Below are 17,290 nucleotides of genomic sequence, written 5' to 3'. Positions count from 1 at the left end.
ATTTTATTTACCTCGGTTCTTGCCTTCCTTCTGTGATCTTCTATTGCTCTTGCCTTCCTTCTGTGTCGCTAAATTTTATTTACTTTGAACTGAAGAATGACGAAGTTCTTTGAGAAAACAAATGGACAAAAATTGGACCGAATGAATTGTGGAGCAATCTTGAGTACTAGTTGTTTGACTTTCATTGGGAGATTCATGATACAAGAGAACAAAAACAAGAACTCCAGATTGGACAAAGGTACAAGGCCGATGTGAATACTGACAAAAGAGATATCTAAAACCTACTCTTATCTAGATTCCAACATAGCAAATGTCCAGGACATACGGGCAGCCAGATCCACAAAACATTCAAATTTTTCAGCTTCTCCTGCAAACAAATTGATAAAACTGGTTGGAGTGCCACTGGCTAAAGCTTCAAAAAGCACAAGTCAAGGCCAGAGCCCAAAATGAGGTGGGAAATTGATGTTTACTCGACGCCAATTATCTTGCATCTGTATCAAGTAAAAAATAATCAAGGGTGTTAACATTCGGCCATGGCCAGACAGAAAAATCCCATGTCCAGAAAGATTCACAGACACCATTTTTCCAATCTTAGAAACATATCAAATGACAAATCATCAATAAAATCCCAGGTTTATTATAAGCTCCAACCATACCTCTCATTTAAACCAAGGCCTCTTGCACCAAATCCAAAAGATCTCACTTACAAATATCCTATGTTTATCATAAGCTCCACCCTATCTCTCATTTCAACCGAGGCCTGCTCGTTCTTTCATCAAATCCAAGAGAAGTTGTACATAAACACGGTTGAGAAGACTTTAGAATAGTAGAAAGTGTGATGCCCCAAGAATGAACCGTAGTTATAAACCCAAAGTTCATGATGGGTCTCCACATTCATGTACTGATAGAAATTTGCTAATCTGTAGCAGTGGGTGGTTGTATTTGTCATTTTCTATATACACAAGCGAAGACCCCATACAACAAGGATTAAACAGCATCCTTATGAATCATTTTGTACTACAAGCTTTTCTTGAAAGACGCATTATGCATGCATAAAGTACTGGATTCATGCATCTAAACTCCAAAAAGAAAAACAAGTGCCAGTGGGAAGATCCATAGTTCCAACCCTAATAAGCGGAGGAGGGTAACATTATCTCCATACAGATTTTTATGCCTTACAAGAACGATATCAACTTAAGAAACCTCCTTTGACCACAACTGAATAGTTATATTTAAAGAGAGAAAAGTTTTAGAAAAATTGAAGAGTGAAAAGAGAGTACACAAAAAGGACTGAAATTCATTCCTCCAAATAAATAAACAACCATCTCATATTGGGAGAGAAACAGAGGACAATTATAAAATGGAGAGTTCTTGGCTCAACTCAACTAAACAATTAGATAAATATATAGCAAGGTTGCCATGGATAAATGGAAAAATATATTAAGCAAGGTTCACAAACCGCTAAGACTATCTTTCTCCCGGCTCTCTGGAACATGCTGCTCAAGAAACAGCTGAATTGACCTCCAATACCTATCACCACCAGACAGCCATGTGTCCATATGCATGCCTGAGGGAAAATCAATGAATAGGCATCTCCTGTTGTTTTCTGATGCTTTAGCATAGAGCATCTGCATATGAGAAGGGGGAACCATCTCATCTTGCAAACCGGACAGAAATAGAATCGGTTGCTTAATCTGCAAAACCAATTCTACATTAAGCCAGACTTATGAGTCATGCTTCATTCTTCTAGAACTTAATTTCACTTTTAACCTAGCTGCCCTCAAGTTACCTTGAGTTTGCATTGGTAGTGTGTGTGTGTGTGTGTGTGTGTGTGTGTGTGTGAGTGTGGGTGGGTGTGTGCAACTAATATTTCAAAAAGAAAAAAGAAACAAATTAAAGCTCAAGATCAATCACAAATGATAGTGATGATAATGCCACAATATTGCCTTTGCACAATAAATTCATAAATTTTTCAATCAGAGAACTATAACATTGACCAGTGCAAGTATAGTGAGTGTATTATCCATCACCATGCATGTCACGCTAGTCTTGTTAGAGCATCTTTCAGAGTTTATCCAACTCAGAATTTAAAGTTTTAAATAATTCCAGAAAAGTAAGTTTAGTCAATATGAGTTTATCCTACTCAGGATTTAAAGTTTTAAATAATTCCAGAAAAGGACATAAGTTTCATCATATGTTTCAAATTCCTTTATGAAATAAAGCTCCCATAATGGTTACCCAACATGAGATACAGAGGGGCTAAAGCACAACAAAAAATGATGAATTTCTATTGTGGTTCTTATTCTTCAACTAGTCAACAGAAAAGTTGCATTAAATATTTTATAAAACTGAGATATATAATTCCATATCAAGCTTAACTGTCAGGATGACAGAATCACCAACCTATTAAGGGAACCATCATATAGATCCCTATTTATCCAGTTGTGGGAATAGTCCAAAGTTATTATCAAACTTTGAGCCCTCGTATGGACAAAAACAAATAAGAAAACTACTTTACAGTGCTTTTTTTATGAGTTCTTACACAGCATGATAATACCATTTCATGCTAGTCAATGAGCTGAACCAGATTCTTAATGCCAACTTCTAGCAGAGTTAATGGCAACTTTTTTTATGAATTAAAGACAGCAAAATAGAATAAAATTTTGAAATTTTTGGGACTCTATAGCTGCACCAATAGCACAACGCAGAAAGTGGCTAAATCCCTTTTTTTCATTTTGAAATAACCAACAAACTATTTCTAAAACGCTCCATAAGTGCAGTTCAAAAGAAAAGAAAAATTCAAAAAGTGCAAGAAACTAAAACAGTGAGAGGACCAACAGCATGATTATGGCTTTGGTATCATCGCTTTCACATGTCAAAGAATGGGCCACTGGACCCAATACTAAGCTATATGACCATCCAAAACTACAAAGAAACAAGACCTCGATACAATGAACAGGATTTATGAGAGCAATCACAAAACCATATACACAAGCAAACAGGTAAAAAACCAATTCTACCTGCCCAATAATATCAATAGTGCTCCATGGAGAACGAACAACACAATTGAGGATCCTTGGACCTTTACAGCCACTTCCACCTATAAACCATTTCAGGAATGGCAGCAGAACACCAGCCATGTCCAAGATTGAAGTAAAGGTGTTCTCCAATATAATAGCAGAAACCTAAAAATCAAGGAACACAAATGCTTACAAATCAAACACAAGATTTGACAAAAATAAGGCAAAAATAAGAAAAGAGAGAGAGAGAGAGAGAGAGAGAGAGAGAGAGAGAGAGAGAGAGAGAGAAACCCAGATGAAATTAAAATATTTCAGTAAAATTGAAGCTTGTACAGCTATCAAAGTGGATGACTAAAGTATTTTGATACAGCAACAGAAAGTGCACACTATGCATGGAATTTTTTCAAAAAAATGAGAAACAAGATTCATTAAGAGAACTCCCCGAGGGAAAAAGGTAATTCAAGAAGTAGAAGATGTCAACAGAAGATGCTGAAGAAAACCAAATAGCCCTGTAATAGACGTAAGGCATTACCCACAAGGCATTCTGGGGAAACACCCACTCTAGAAAGAGAGCCCACCATCCTATTGGCAGAACCAGGTATGTGATTCCATGATACATTAATACAGTAACAATTAACATCAATCTCATCTAAGAACTCGAGAAATCTCATTGGGTGAGCAGGGCACAATTTCCCAAGGCCCAACTGATGACAACCAAAAAGTCACCTCAACCAATAGCGAAATAGGATATCCTCTGGGAAGGGCACACCATTGGGAATAACTTGAAATTAGCCCAAAGATATTTCCAATATGAATCCATCAAATTTCTCAAACAAACACAAAAGCTTGAAGCCATAACTCATCAAAAACATATTGGCAGTGAGAAGATCGCATTGAGTGCCAATAACATTGTTGAATTTGGGTCAGTTCCTCCAAAGTGAGTAGAATAAGTTCGGATCCAACTAGTAAGTGTACGATCTCTCCAAGCCAAAAATAAATATAAGATTACTCCTCCAGAGCCACATTTCCCACTCTCAGTCAACTGGTCAAGACATGGAGTAAATGTACAGCCTTAAAATAGAAGGACTTCTCTTTCACAACAACACAAATGGAGTTCAGAAAGATGTCAACCTTGATTTTTTGTTTTCCTCCAAAAATAAAGCGATGTTAGAGTACATGCCTGACAGAGCAAGCAAGAATTTTTCCCATCAATTCCAAATAAACTTTGGTGACTTGTTTACCCACGTACCAATTGTGCAACCTACTGTAAAAACTAGACTTAAAGAGTAAAGCTACCCACATACCAAACATAAAATGTTTCTTCGATTCTTCACATCACTTATGTGCTTCCACCCTGTAAAATATTTCTATGAAGACAACTTGACACGTGCACTACAGTTATAACTAACGAGCTATAGAATGAAGCCTAGTGCAATAAAAGAGAAGTTACAACATATTTGGGAGAGGAATTAAACCACATTCCAAGAATAGTGAGCAGAGAAATGTTTTTAACAAAGTAGTACCACAAAGCAAGGGATGGAAATGAACAGCTCTGATCCACTCATGCTAAAACAACAATAACAGGAAATTGTCTTAGTTTCAGTCCAATCCAAGTCAGACTCAGCCTTCGACAGCAAATCAAAATGAGCACTCAGACTTTGGTTCAAACAAATTTCATTCAGTATAGAAAAAACTGTAGTCAAACAAATAAGGTATATAGCAGGAAGTGCCGCAGAGTTTTGGAAGGGAAATTGTTAGGAATCAACCCAACATGTAAAATGTTTTAAATCTGATGGAACCTGGAAAACTAAGCCCTTAAATTAACATATTCTAGTTGATCCAACCAAATTGGGCCCCAAAGATACATAATAATGTACCATGCCCATGTGTTAACATCCACAGAAGCCCACCCTTTGACGGCTTTCACTTTAAACCCAATAGCCTTTTTCACCTTTTATGACCACTCTCACTTTGGCAGCAAGTAGTCTTTTCTATAGGTAATACCTTCTAGGATTCGAACATGGGATGCATTGCCTGCTCTAATACCAAATATTAGATATCTAACAAAGTATGCAAAAGCTCCATAGCTGATAGAACACCAAAATCTAAGCTCTTAAGCCAGTCAATTGCTAAGTTGGTCTCAACTCAACACCCATACCCCCAAATTGCCCACATGCATATAAAACATGCGAGGATCCGAATCCATATTTAAATTTGTTAACCAAATTCACACCACTTGATCAAATAATTAAGTGTTTGCGTCCTAACTTCAAGGACACATAAAAGTCCAACTCCAGCAAATTAATGGTCCACATTAGAGTTTTCTTGCAGTGATACACATAATAGCCTCTTTGAGTACAAGAGTCTCAACTCAACACCCGTACCCCCAAATTGCCCACATGCATATAAAACATTCAAGGATCCGAATCCATATTTAAATATGTTAACCAAATTCACACCACTTGATCAAATAATTAAGTGTTTGTGTCCTAACTTCAAGGACACATAAAAGTCCAACTCCAGCAAATTAATGGTCCACATTAGAGTTTTCTTGCAGTGATACACATAATAGCCTCTTTGAGTACAAGAGTATCACTCAGTTGCAACTGTATCTGTCCTTCCTAACAAAGGTGAAATAAGGCACCTAAAATGATGCAGATGATTTAAATAAACCTATATCCTCGGCCCCTCCCCTTGCTTGTCCATGTGCTCTTCTCCTCGATGCACTCATCAAGATTTGATCCACTGGTAATGCAAGTTTTTTTCTGCTCAAAATACACAAGTAGCCAGTCCAACAACAAAATACAAGATATGCCAGATTTTTTTAGCAGATGCAAAGTAGACCATTTGCATGTGAAGTCATTGCCCTTATCAGCAACCCCTGAAACTACGAGCTCAACCTGAAATGTCAATCTAGCCTTACAAGGTAATGGTTGTCCACTTTGATAAAGAAAAGTTCTAGATAACTCAAATTCAACCAATGAACTCATACTAGATAGACAAAGTCAGTGGAAGAAAACTCAAACTTCACTTAATACAACTGTTTGCGTCATAATTGTGGATGAAAAGCCTAGAGAAAGACAACTTGATGTAGGCCTCAACTAAAAACATCAAACAGCCACGATGCTTTTCTTTCTTGCTTTTGCATGAGTAAGTCTGCTTCAGCTCCTTCACTCATTGTGTGAGCATATCAAGATAATTGAGCAGATAAATACAGCATTCCATTTTCTTTCCATTTGTAAGTTTTCAGTTCGACTACTAGGAGACACCTACACTAGAATGTTAAAGAAGATAAAATGGTTGAATAATATAAAAAGCCTTAACCTTGTATGAGCAGTTCATTCAGGTCATTATTGGTCACTCATGGAGCACATGAAGAAGAAGAAAAAAAAAATTATTAAAAAAATATGATGAGATCCTAAAGAAGCTAAAAAAAATTGTTATTTCCCAAGCTGAGGTTCAAACAACAAAAAGTGATTCCTTCAATAATGCTGCCAAGTAATAGGAAGAGAGAGAATCGGTGAAGTATCATCAATGTCAAAAGAGAACCTTCCACATTATTCATACAAATAACAAAAAAAATTAAAGGCATACCTTATCAGGATTATTGTTTGCAAGAACTGATCCAACAGCACCCCCAAGTGATCTTCCAAAGACAACTATCCTAGATGTGTCAATATCAGTTCTCTGGAAGAGATGATCCAATGCAGCCTAACAGCAGAAAAGAATAGCACTTGAATTTCATCTTCAGAGTCATGCATATTGTTAAAGGTCATGGGTATTTTGGTAATTTTACTGTAGGGTATTGTGGTCCAGCCATCTAATTAGATAGAGATGAATTAGACATGCTCACAGATGTAATTTTTACATTTTTTTATTCTGTTTGATGGCTGTAATTAAGATAACTAGAGTAAGGGCATTATGGTCATTCTGTACTAAAATTACTTAAGTTATCAATAAATAGATTAGGGATTGTGCAGATCCTCTAACCACTTTCTCTCAACATGAGACTTCCCCTTGTCTTTCTTCCCTTCCTCTCTTTTCTCTTCAAAAATTCTTTCTTTTTCTTCATTTTACACATATTTAGGAGTTTCCTAGATTAGTTTCACTTCATACTTAGCAAATTTCAAAGTTTGATAAAGTTGTATCTTATTACTTTAGCAAGTGCCTTTTCAAGGAAGTTTCTTCCTATAGTAAGGAGTCCTTTCTTTTACTATTAGGGTTTCGCATTTCACATTATTTTCTTTTTATTACAAATTTCCTATTTTGGAATAGTATCTTTGATTACGTGCTTCCTAGTTTTAAACTAGTCCTTTTATCATTAAAAAATTCTTACATCAGATTATTGGTGTCTATAAGAGATGCACTTGTTTAATTAGAAAAATAGAGTTCTTAGGGAATTTAAATTTTGTTTCCATGCAAGAATTGTGTAGTAGAAGGCTACAAATAGCCCTCTCCAGCCCCTGGACAGGACATCTTATTTTGTTTTAGAATCAAAAAAAAAAAAATTTGGGTTTTCTTTTCTTTGCTGCAAGGAACCTTCCACATGATTCTGTAAATCACTAAATACTATCAAAGGTCAAGCTGTACCCTAGTGCAAACAGATTATAAATTGTTTTGAAAAGTCCCTAGTGCAAACTTGGTACTATTATTTTCTATTCTTTGTTTAGGCCACAGCACAGAGGGAAAGAAAAAGAAACTACAAGTACAATGTAAAAAAGTCACACTTACCTGAGCATCTCTCGTGATGCCTTTCTGAGAGGGGTAGCCTTCACTTGCTCCGTACCTGAATTACAAAAATAGTTATAATCAGTTCAGTCTATGAAGTAGAAACATGAAAAGGAAAAAGAGCAAGATCTCACAAGGATGAGAAAACAAATATACCCTCGATAAGATAGCATAAACACATTACATTGCAGCCTCTGCAGCATTATGCGAACAAATTCAAGACGATGAGCAATATCTGAGTAATCAGTAAAGTTTCATCCAAACAGAACTCATATAAAACAAATTGTTAAACATACACCAAAGCTTTTCAGAAAAGCAAGAGAAAAGGATACTGCCAGCATTTTCTTGAAAAAAGAGCATTGTAGGACCTGCAACAACAGCAACACCACTGTTACGACTTTCTTACATATTCAAAATCACAATAATTGAAGTAAAAAAAAAAGACACTTGCTAATCTTTTCCAGGGCAAGGGAAACATGAATTATCACTACAGAATGCAGGAAGATTTTACTAATACTATGAAGTGGAAAAAATTCTTTCACCAAACATTTATTAAATATGCTAATAGCACTCAGCACTCACCACCAAGCTCACATTTCTTGTTCTTTCTCTGATTACTGAAATAATTAGAAAAATTCACAGTTGTGGCAGGACTAGTTCCATGGGAATATATGCCAAGCCAAGCAGTGAGAAGATGTTTGGAGCAGCAGTAAAGGTGCAAAGAGGTCAATCAACTAAATAGACCTTGCAGGAAACAAATGCAACTGACGGTAACAATTTCATGAGGTCAAGGCATTTCATATAGGCAACTTTCACTTCAGTTGAAGCAGGTCGAGAAAGTCGAAAGGCACACAATGACTATTTAAAACACTAACGATTTACACCCATGCTTTACTCTGGATCGGAATCATTGGGAAGTACTCCTTGATCATTTCTACCCTATTGGTATCATTTTCAACCATTTATGCTGCCCCTCCCATGAAGTTAATCACCATTTTCTGTTATTCAAGATATGTTTGTGAATGTTGATCATACTCTTCCCGTGCAAAGTTACAACCAACGCTTTTCGGATGTATTACACTCTATAGCTACTACAAGGTCGATTGAGAAACAGAGAGAGATGGTCATACATGGAACACTGATTTCTGAGCTTATTTGATTAAAAGATACTGTGCTTAAATGTTAAACGAACAGTGATGTTGTTATGGTCCCGAATCTCACACAGCAAATCGCAAGGAAGAAGAAGAAAAGAAAAGAAAATCAAGCCAAAGGGAAGCTTGAGACCCTAGGTTCGTTGAGTAGAACGCACACCCCTGAACTCGTTTAGGATAACTCAAAACCCTTTGTATAACCTAAATTCAGACTTCCTTTTTTCCCATTCCATTTCCCCTCTAGATAGGGTTCATGTCCACAAGGTTCAAGAGAAAATTATAGATATGCCCCTCCAAGGCATTCAACTTAAAAAGTAAACAAACTTAATGACTTAACTTAATAACTAAGTATCTTTAACAACTAAGTAACTTAATGACTAAGTATTGACTTAAGTTACTGACTAAGTAACTGACTCAGCCAAAGTAATTACAATAGATGGACCCACCCAAGTGGAGTAATTACAATAGAAATTAGAAGTTCCAAGACAGAATCTAAACTACAAGATCAAAGAAACATCATGTGTAACCCTAGCGCGACTATCTCCCGTCTGCCATAATTGGATAAACCAGACCTCGCAGAGAAAGTCCCACCAAATGGAACAAACACCTAAAGAAGACAGTCAAGAGCAGCCTTGCCCTAACAAGATTTCATCGAACAAAACCACAGGCATACAAGATACAAGCAGTTCAAATTCTCCGATAAACCCTCGAGAAACATCGAAGCCCTAGCTCCTCAACCCTCAAATACCACAGCAAACGAGTTTAAAACGTTCAACCAAAATCAGATTCACGTATCACCTCTACAGTCAGGAAAAAGCTTGATGAACCACGCGTGAAGTCGAACACCATCCGAAGAGGTCAGCCATACATCTTCGTACTTGAGACGGAGCCGCGCGGGCGTTATCGGGTAAGACTTGGTGAGTCCCGGCAAGACCGGAACGTAAACGAGCTTCTCCTGAAACGCCACCAACAGAGCAATCCCCGCCATCATCATGCCGCCCACCCCATATATCAGTACGTTGAAGAACGAAACCATTTCCTCCCTCTCTCTCCTACTGTTTTCGGAATTTTCAGGCTCAAAGAGAGAGCAAAAGAAGGCCAGAATAGAATGAGACGCGAGAGAGCTGAATTACATGCAGAATTGGGAGAAAGCTTGTCGGAAAGTGGGAGTCGGAGGTACGAACTGCAAAGCTCCGTTTTCCAATCGCGGGCGATGGAGCAGAGTACGAGACAACGGAGGGCTTTTGTCGCATACGTGGCGATGACGATGCGGTAAATTTTGATCTTTCGGTCTGGAATTGGGCCCAAATGTATAGAGATGCAAACTTTTTCGAGGCTGACAAGTCTCGAACGTAGAAATGCAAGTCCCGCGTTGGAGGTGGGTAGAACTGTCCAATAAAAGCCCATGGGCTTTGCATATATTCACATTCGGTAAAAACTACAAAACGATTTTTTATTTATTGTAAATTTAATTATGTAAAATAATTATTCCTAATTTATTAAATAATATATTTATGATTATCTTCAATTGAGTTTTTAATCTTTTTATTTTTTATTATTAAATAAATATAATAGCATTTTTTGTAAATTTTAATTAAGAGAATGGCACTTTTTTTTTGTAAATATTGTATTTTTTTTTTAAAAGCAAAGAGCTGGAAGAGCCACAAGTAGATATGGACATATTGTCTTTATGAACTTCTTTGATACTTTAGTAAATTCAATTAAAAATGACTTCTTTATTTAGTCCAAAGTTTTGATTAATAATTCATCATTAAAAATGTCTGAACTTTTTTATTTGATCTATGCCTTCATGATTTTGAATGATGAAATTTATGTTTTCTCCACCAATTTGGGTGTTTGATTTTTAAACTGAAGAATAACAGACTTGATTTTTGCAATTATTTATCCATATTGGAGAATTTTTTCCACCATCGGACATGAAAAGTGTGCTGCAATTGTAAATCGTTAAATGCAAATTTACAATCCCATTGTAATATCCAAAAAAGGAAAATTACAAAAAAGAAAAATAATGTATTAGATATGTCTAGAATAGATTTTACCTCTCTTATACCATAAAGTTATTGAAGTGGATCAAGAATAATTGAAATTGGAGGTCCAAATTAGTCCACCACTTGTATACCGATAAAGGAATGAGTATATTTTCTTGTTTATGCTTTGTTAATTTAAGCATTAAAAATGACAAACCAATAAAACCTATGCAAAAGGTTTTGATAGTATGACAAATTTGACCAAACATCGACATTATCCTGGTAATTATACCCTTTATAATTGGGCATATATTTTTCGTCATGAAGATTATGTTTTCCCCATAATAAAGAAGATAAAAAATTATTTATTGTACATCGACTAAGTAAAAAATAATACTTCAATTACAATCTTGATTTCTCATTCACATCATCGGCTTAAATAGCCGTTTTACAGAATATACATGGAAGAATTTGAGTGATTAACGGGATTACCCCAATCACCGGATTTACAGAATATTTACATGATTTCTCCTTAAGGGAATAAATCTCAGAGTGAATCTTAACACTCCCCCTCAAGTTGGTGCATATATATTACTCATTCCCAACTTGTCAAGACATTTGTTAAAAGCTCGGTAAGACACTGTTTTGGTTAGCACATCGGCAAGCTGATCCTCAGATCGAACATGAGGGACTTCAATGATTCTTGCTTCTAACTTTTCTTTAATAAAGTATCTATCAACTTCAACATGTTTAGTTCTATCATGCTGAACTAGGTTGTGGGCAATATCGCATACTGCCTTATTGTCACAATATAATTTTATAGGACTTGTTTGTTCAATATGTAGTTCTTGTATCAGATTTTTTATCCATAATAATTCACATATTGCCTTGGCCATTCCCCTGTATTCGGCTTCAGTTGACGATCTAGCCACCACCTCTTGTTTCTTACTTCTCCAAGTGACCAAATTTCCACCTACAAATGTAAAGTATCCAGATGTAGACCGTCGATCTTCTATTGACCCAGCCCAATCGGCATCGGTATAACCTTCAATTTTCAAGTCACCTCCCTTTTTAAATAAAATTCTTTTCCCTGGAGATGATTTCAAGTAAGGATACGATTGATGACATTCATATGTTCTTCACTTGGAGAGTGCATAAATTGACTAACCACACTTAGTACATAAGCTAAGTCTGGTCTGGTATGTGCAAGATACATTATCCTCCCAGCTAGTCTCTGATAACGCTCCTTGTTAGCAGAGACTTGATCTGAATGTGTTCCCTATTTCAGATTTTTTTCCATAGGAGTACTGACTGGACTACACGCTGTCATACCATTTTTTTTCATTTCAAATTCTCTAACAAGACAACTTTGCAATGATCTATTTTCTTCTGGATCATTCCCATTTACTATCATATCATCAATATATACAATAAGATTTGTGATGGCCTCCTTGTTATATTTCAGGAAGAGAGTATGATCTGAGTTGCTTTGCTTGTATCCGATAGATTTCATAAAATTTGTGAACCTTCCAAACCACGCCCTCGGAGACTGATTCAAACCATATAGGGATTTCCTCAGTTTACATACTTGTTTGCATCATTTGTTTTGCATAATACATCCAGGAGGTAATTCCATATATACTTCTTCATGGAGATCTCCGTGCAAAAATGCATTTTTTACATCAAACTAATATAAGGGTCAGTCAAGATTCACAGCTAGAGATAGTAGAATCCGAACAGTGTTGATTTTGGCCATTGGTGTGAATGTCTCCATATAATCAATCCCGTAGGTTTGAGTATATCCTTTGGCAACAAGTCTTGCTTTGAACCTTTCAATGGTGTCATCAGCTTTATATTTAATGGTAAATACCCACCTACATCCAACTGGTGTCTTTCCTATAGGTAGGTCAACCACTTCCCATGTTGAATTCTTTTGGACAGACCTTATTTCTTCATTCATGGCTTTTTTCTATTTAGGATCTTTCAAGGCTTCCTGCACACTATTAGGAATAGATATAACAGATAATTGTTTCACAAATACTTCATTTGCCTTTGACAATCTATGATAAGATACAAAATTATGCATGGGAAACCGAGATTTAGAGGTGAGAAGAGGTTCATAATTGACTTTAGGTTTTCCTCTTGTGGTTCGATGAGGTAGCACTCTTAGTTGAGTTTTGGAAATTACCTGAGGCTCAGACATGGACCCGGACTCAGAAGGCAATTGATCCATTGGCACATTATGAAGGGGGGAAGATGGTAGCTGGGACTCTGGTTGCATTACTTCCATCTAGTCTTGTCTTTCTTCATCCTGTGAACCATGCTCATTTGTATCATTTTGATGTCCACAGTTGTAATCTGAATATTGACCACTTGTAGTATCCAAGATATCCAAATGATGATTAAGGGTCTTTAATTCAATCATTTTCTTCCCCTGTATTGAAGACTCGGGAGTAGAATAATACATGTTTTCTTCACGAAATACCACATCAAGAGTGACATACAATTTGCGAGAGGGAGGATGATAACAACGATAACCTTTCTGATGTTGAGCATAACCAACAAAAACACACTTGAGAGCTCGGTGTTCCAATTTATGTCTCAATGACTTATGAAGGTGAACAAAGGCTACACACCCAAAAACTTTAGGTGGCAGATTCGGCACAGCAGGTGAACTTATGGTTTTATGAAGAACACTCAAGGGAATCTGAAATTGTAACACACTTGATGGTATTCGATTGATAAGGTAAGCTACAGTTGTGATGGATTCACCCCAGTAACTAGCCGACATATGAGCCTCAAACAAGGACACACGAACAACCTCAAGAAGGTGGCGATTCTTTCGCTCTGCAACCCCATTTTGCTGAGGGGTGTACGGACAAGTAGTTTGATGAGTAATATCATGATCATCTAGATATTATTTGAAACTTTGATTCACAAATTCTCCACCATTGTCACTTCGAAGAGTTCGTATTGTAGAATGATACTGAGTGACTATCATTCTGTGAAATTGTTTGAACAATGAACTAACTGCACTTTTTTACTTCATTAAACAAATCCAAGTCATACGGGTGTGATTATCAATAAAAGAAACAAACCACCGTTTATCACTAAGAGATGTTGTATTTGATGGACCCCACACATCAGAATGAATAATCATAAAAGGTGATGGACTCCTATTCATGCTTATTGGGAATGGAACACGAAGGTTTTTCGCCAATTCACATATATCACACTTAAAATCTGAAATAGATAACTTTGCAAAAAATGTAGGAAACAATTTCTTTAAATAACCAAAGGATGAATGACCCAACCGTTTATGCCATAACCAAATGTCAGAATCTGCAGATTTATTCTGAAATAGATAACTTTGCAAAAAATGTAGGAAACAATTTCTTTAAATAACCAAAGGATGAATGACCCAACCGTTTATGCCATAACCAAATGTCAGAATCTGCAGATTTATTCTTCGTTGAGAACGCTTGGGCTAACTGATGAAAACTCTCTGGCTGCAGATCAAGGTAATAGAGCTTCCCCCTTCTAGTACCATACCCAATTGTCTTTTGAGTTCGAATGTCCTTAAAAACACAAAGGTTAGGCCAAAAAATCACAATACAATGCAGAGTACAAGTTATTTGAGCAACTGATAATAGATTATGATTGAGGGTTGGAACAACTAATACAGAATCATGACTCAGATTTTCAGTGAGAGTGATTGAACCTTCTCCAATAACGTGAGATGGAGTACCATTTGCTATAGATAAAATATGTTGTGCAGATGGTTTCATACTTTTAACATGATGATTGTCAAAGGTCATATGATCAGTAGCACCAGAATCAATTATCCATTCACTATTTCTACTAGAAGCGGAAGTATTAAGAACCTTACCAGATGTAGCGATTAAGACTAATGCATCCTCAGTTGTGTGAAAGGTGGAAGGTTCTGCTACTACAACGAAAGCATGATTATTTGATTTGGAGTTCCGTTTGCGAGGCGCTTTGGTAGGATCCCACCATTCTGGATACCCGATAAGTTCATAACATCGTGACTTTATATGCCCAGTCTCACCACAGTGAGTACAAATGCACTCTGATTTGGTTGTTCCAACCTCATAGCTACAATTTTGAAATCCTGATGTTCGGTTTTGATCACTAATTGGTTGAGCTGTTTTAGGCTTAGCTCGACGTGCTACCATTGCAGATGTCTCAACGCGATCAACTTCATTATGTAAAGTGGTTCTACGAACAGAGTCACGAAGTACATAAGTATAGGCTTCTTCAAGATCCAATATCAGGTCTTTTCTGAGAATTTTCGCCACGAACTTGTTCAAATTCTGCATCCAATCCGTTTAAGAAAATATGAATACGCAATCTTTCAACGGATTTTCTATACGTGATAACATCATCAGGATCTTTCATTATAATCCTGTCACGATGATCAAGTTCTTGAAAAATTTCCACAAGATCACCATAATACGTTGATAAAGGGCGACCAGTCTGTTTGGTGGAGAAAACTCTCTGATTCAATGAAAATAATTGGGATTCATCTGACCCATCATAGAAAGTTTTTTCCAGAGCATTCCATATTTCGCATGCGGTACGCAGCCGAATATAGCGCTTCATAATATCTGGTGACATAAAGGTTAACAACCACCCTTTGACTTTTTTATTTTTAGCATACCATTTCGCATAGGAGGCATCCATTTCTTGTGGAAATGGTGTTTTCCCATAATATATTCGAGCTTTTCTCGTCCCGCAATTTGCATCTCCATGATCTGGGACCATACATCATAGTTGACTTCGGTAAGAGTGACGTTGGTTGTAAAACCAGAATTTTCGGATTGCACATGAATAATTGGTGTCGATTCCTTCGACATGATGAAATAGAAGATCAGTAGATTGGTGATCACCCAAAAATACTGGTTCGGTCCGTTTTCTGTTCCCTGGGTTGACCCGGTTTGGGTCTCCGATTGTGGTCCGGTCCTCTTTTTGAATATATATTTTTTCTTTATTTCCCGGTCCGGTCCAGTCCGATAAGTGGTTCGGGTCTCTGTTTCCGGTCGGGTTCAAGAAGATCTCGTGACCCGCCAGAAAAATAAAAAAAATTTGGACCTAAGTTAACGGAAGCGAATTTTTTTGTACCTGTCTTCTTCGTCGACGGTGCGGCTTCTTCGTTGCCGACAACATTCGGGCTGGCGGTATGCTAGAAGGCCGAGCGGTGGCTCTTCGTCTTCTGCGTCGTCCCGACGGTCCACCGGAGTGAGGGTGACGACAGAGATAATGCGGCTCTTCATCTTTTGCGTCGGTGACACTGGTGCCGATCGCTGGAAGGTGGTTCATTGTCGGCGACGTTCGGGCTGGCGGTACGTCGACAAATTTCGGGAGTTCAGGTGATAGCGGTTTTGTTGTAAAGCGACGGCCGAAGAGAACCTCAACAGAGTTGTAGACCTGCTCTGTTTTTTTCGACGACAGAGTTGCAACTCTGTTCTTCGGCTACGGGAGAGACGACGAGACAGAGCTTTTGCTCTGTTCTTCGGCGACGAGAAGGAGAAGGATTCTCCTGCTTTGATACCAAGTAAAAAATAATACTTCAATTACATTCTTGATTTCTCATTCACATCATCGGCTTAAATAGCCGTTTTACAGAATATATATAGAAGAATTTGAGTGATTAACGAGATTATCCCAATCACCGGATTTACAGAATATTTACATGATTTCTCCTTAAGGGAAGAATTCTCAGAGTGAATCTTAATAGACTATATGCTATTGGGTTGTCAAAATGTTTTTATATTTGACAGTGTATGATGTGCAGTAACAGATTGAGTATGAGCCGAAATTGCTTCATAGTCATACCGATATTTTTTATTAGTGACTAGAAAAATGAATTCTTTAGCCACTTGGACATAAATTTACATGGATTAGCTATTATGAGCATATCTTATTGATTGATAATCATAACTTCTTACGTAATTAGAAGAATAGTAAAATCGAGTTCTCAAATAATACTTCAGTCATTGAAGTAGAAGATGAAGCTTCGAAAACTTAATTAAACTGTGCTAGAAGACATTTGGATTGGTGGCTGAACCCAAGCAATAATCTAGAGAAGCATTCGTTTTGAGGGACAGAGAAAGAAAAAGAAAATGGACGAAAGAATTTTGTTTTGCATGATGGAATGACTCGCTGTGTGGAGTTCATTTGACTTTGCAACAACAAAAGGCAATTAAAAACTGGAAATGCAACCGCTGTCTTTTCATGCTCTGATCTCGAAAGGAAACCCACGATTCTTTTGCTCTGAACTCTGATCCTCTTCTCTCAGGTCCCCAACCACTGTATCTTCCCCCCTGCAACAGCACCAAGATCTCTATTATTTTCTCGGTCATTTTAAATTGGTCTAAGCTTT

At 37.1% G+C, this 17,290-nt stretch overlaps 2 protein-coding genes across 3 annotated transcripts; both read right to left on the bottom strand.

Annotated features, from left to right (window-relative positions):
• Positions 1-132: 132 nt before the first annotated feature.
• Positions 133-10,153, bottom strand: LOC137959256 (alpha/beta hydrolase domain-containing protein WAV2-like). Of its 2 annotated transcripts, XR_011114060.1 has the most exons (9): positions 9,698-10,153; positions 8,081-8,116; positions 7,905-7,983; positions 7,752-7,806; positions 6,615-6,731; positions 3,021-3,185; positions 1,460-1,694; positions 657-760; positions 133-491 (listed from the first exon to the last, which is right to left on the bottom strand). XR_011114060.1 is itself a non-coding variant. In XM_068806640.1 (8 exons), exons 1-8 carry the CDS (start codon positions 9,933-9,935, stop codon positions 481-483), a joined length of 936 nt encoding a protein of 311 aa, XP_068662741.1. In that variant the 5' UTR covers positions 9,936-10,153; the 3' UTR covers positions 133-480. The 2 variants fall into 2 exon arrangements, 1 of the variants encoding a protein (XP_068662741.1); XM_068806640.1 differs by lacking the exon at positions 657-760.
• A 5,012-nt stretch (positions 10,154-15,165) lies between these two features.
• Positions 15,166-15,672, bottom strand: LOC137959630 (uncharacterized). The gene has a single exon (XM_068806985.1). It carries the CDS (start codon positions 15,670-15,672, stop codon positions 15,166-15,168), a length of 507 nt encoding a protein of 168 aa, XP_068663086.1.
• Positions 15,673-17,290: the final 1,618 nt, after the last annotated feature.

Source organism: Aristolochia californica, unplaced genomic scaffold, assembly GCF_029961685.1.
Source record: "Aristolochia californica isolate CCGP_79_NKW_82.1479 unplaced genomic scaffold, dmAriCali1.0.hap1 SCAF_3, whole genome shotgun sequence".
In the NCBI taxonomy this organism is placed as follows: domain Eukaryota; kingdom Viridiplantae; phylum Streptophyta; class Magnoliopsida; order Piperales; family Aristolochiaceae; genus Aristolochia; species Aristolochia californica.
This window is presented reverse-complemented; position numbering and strand designations above follow the sequence as displayed.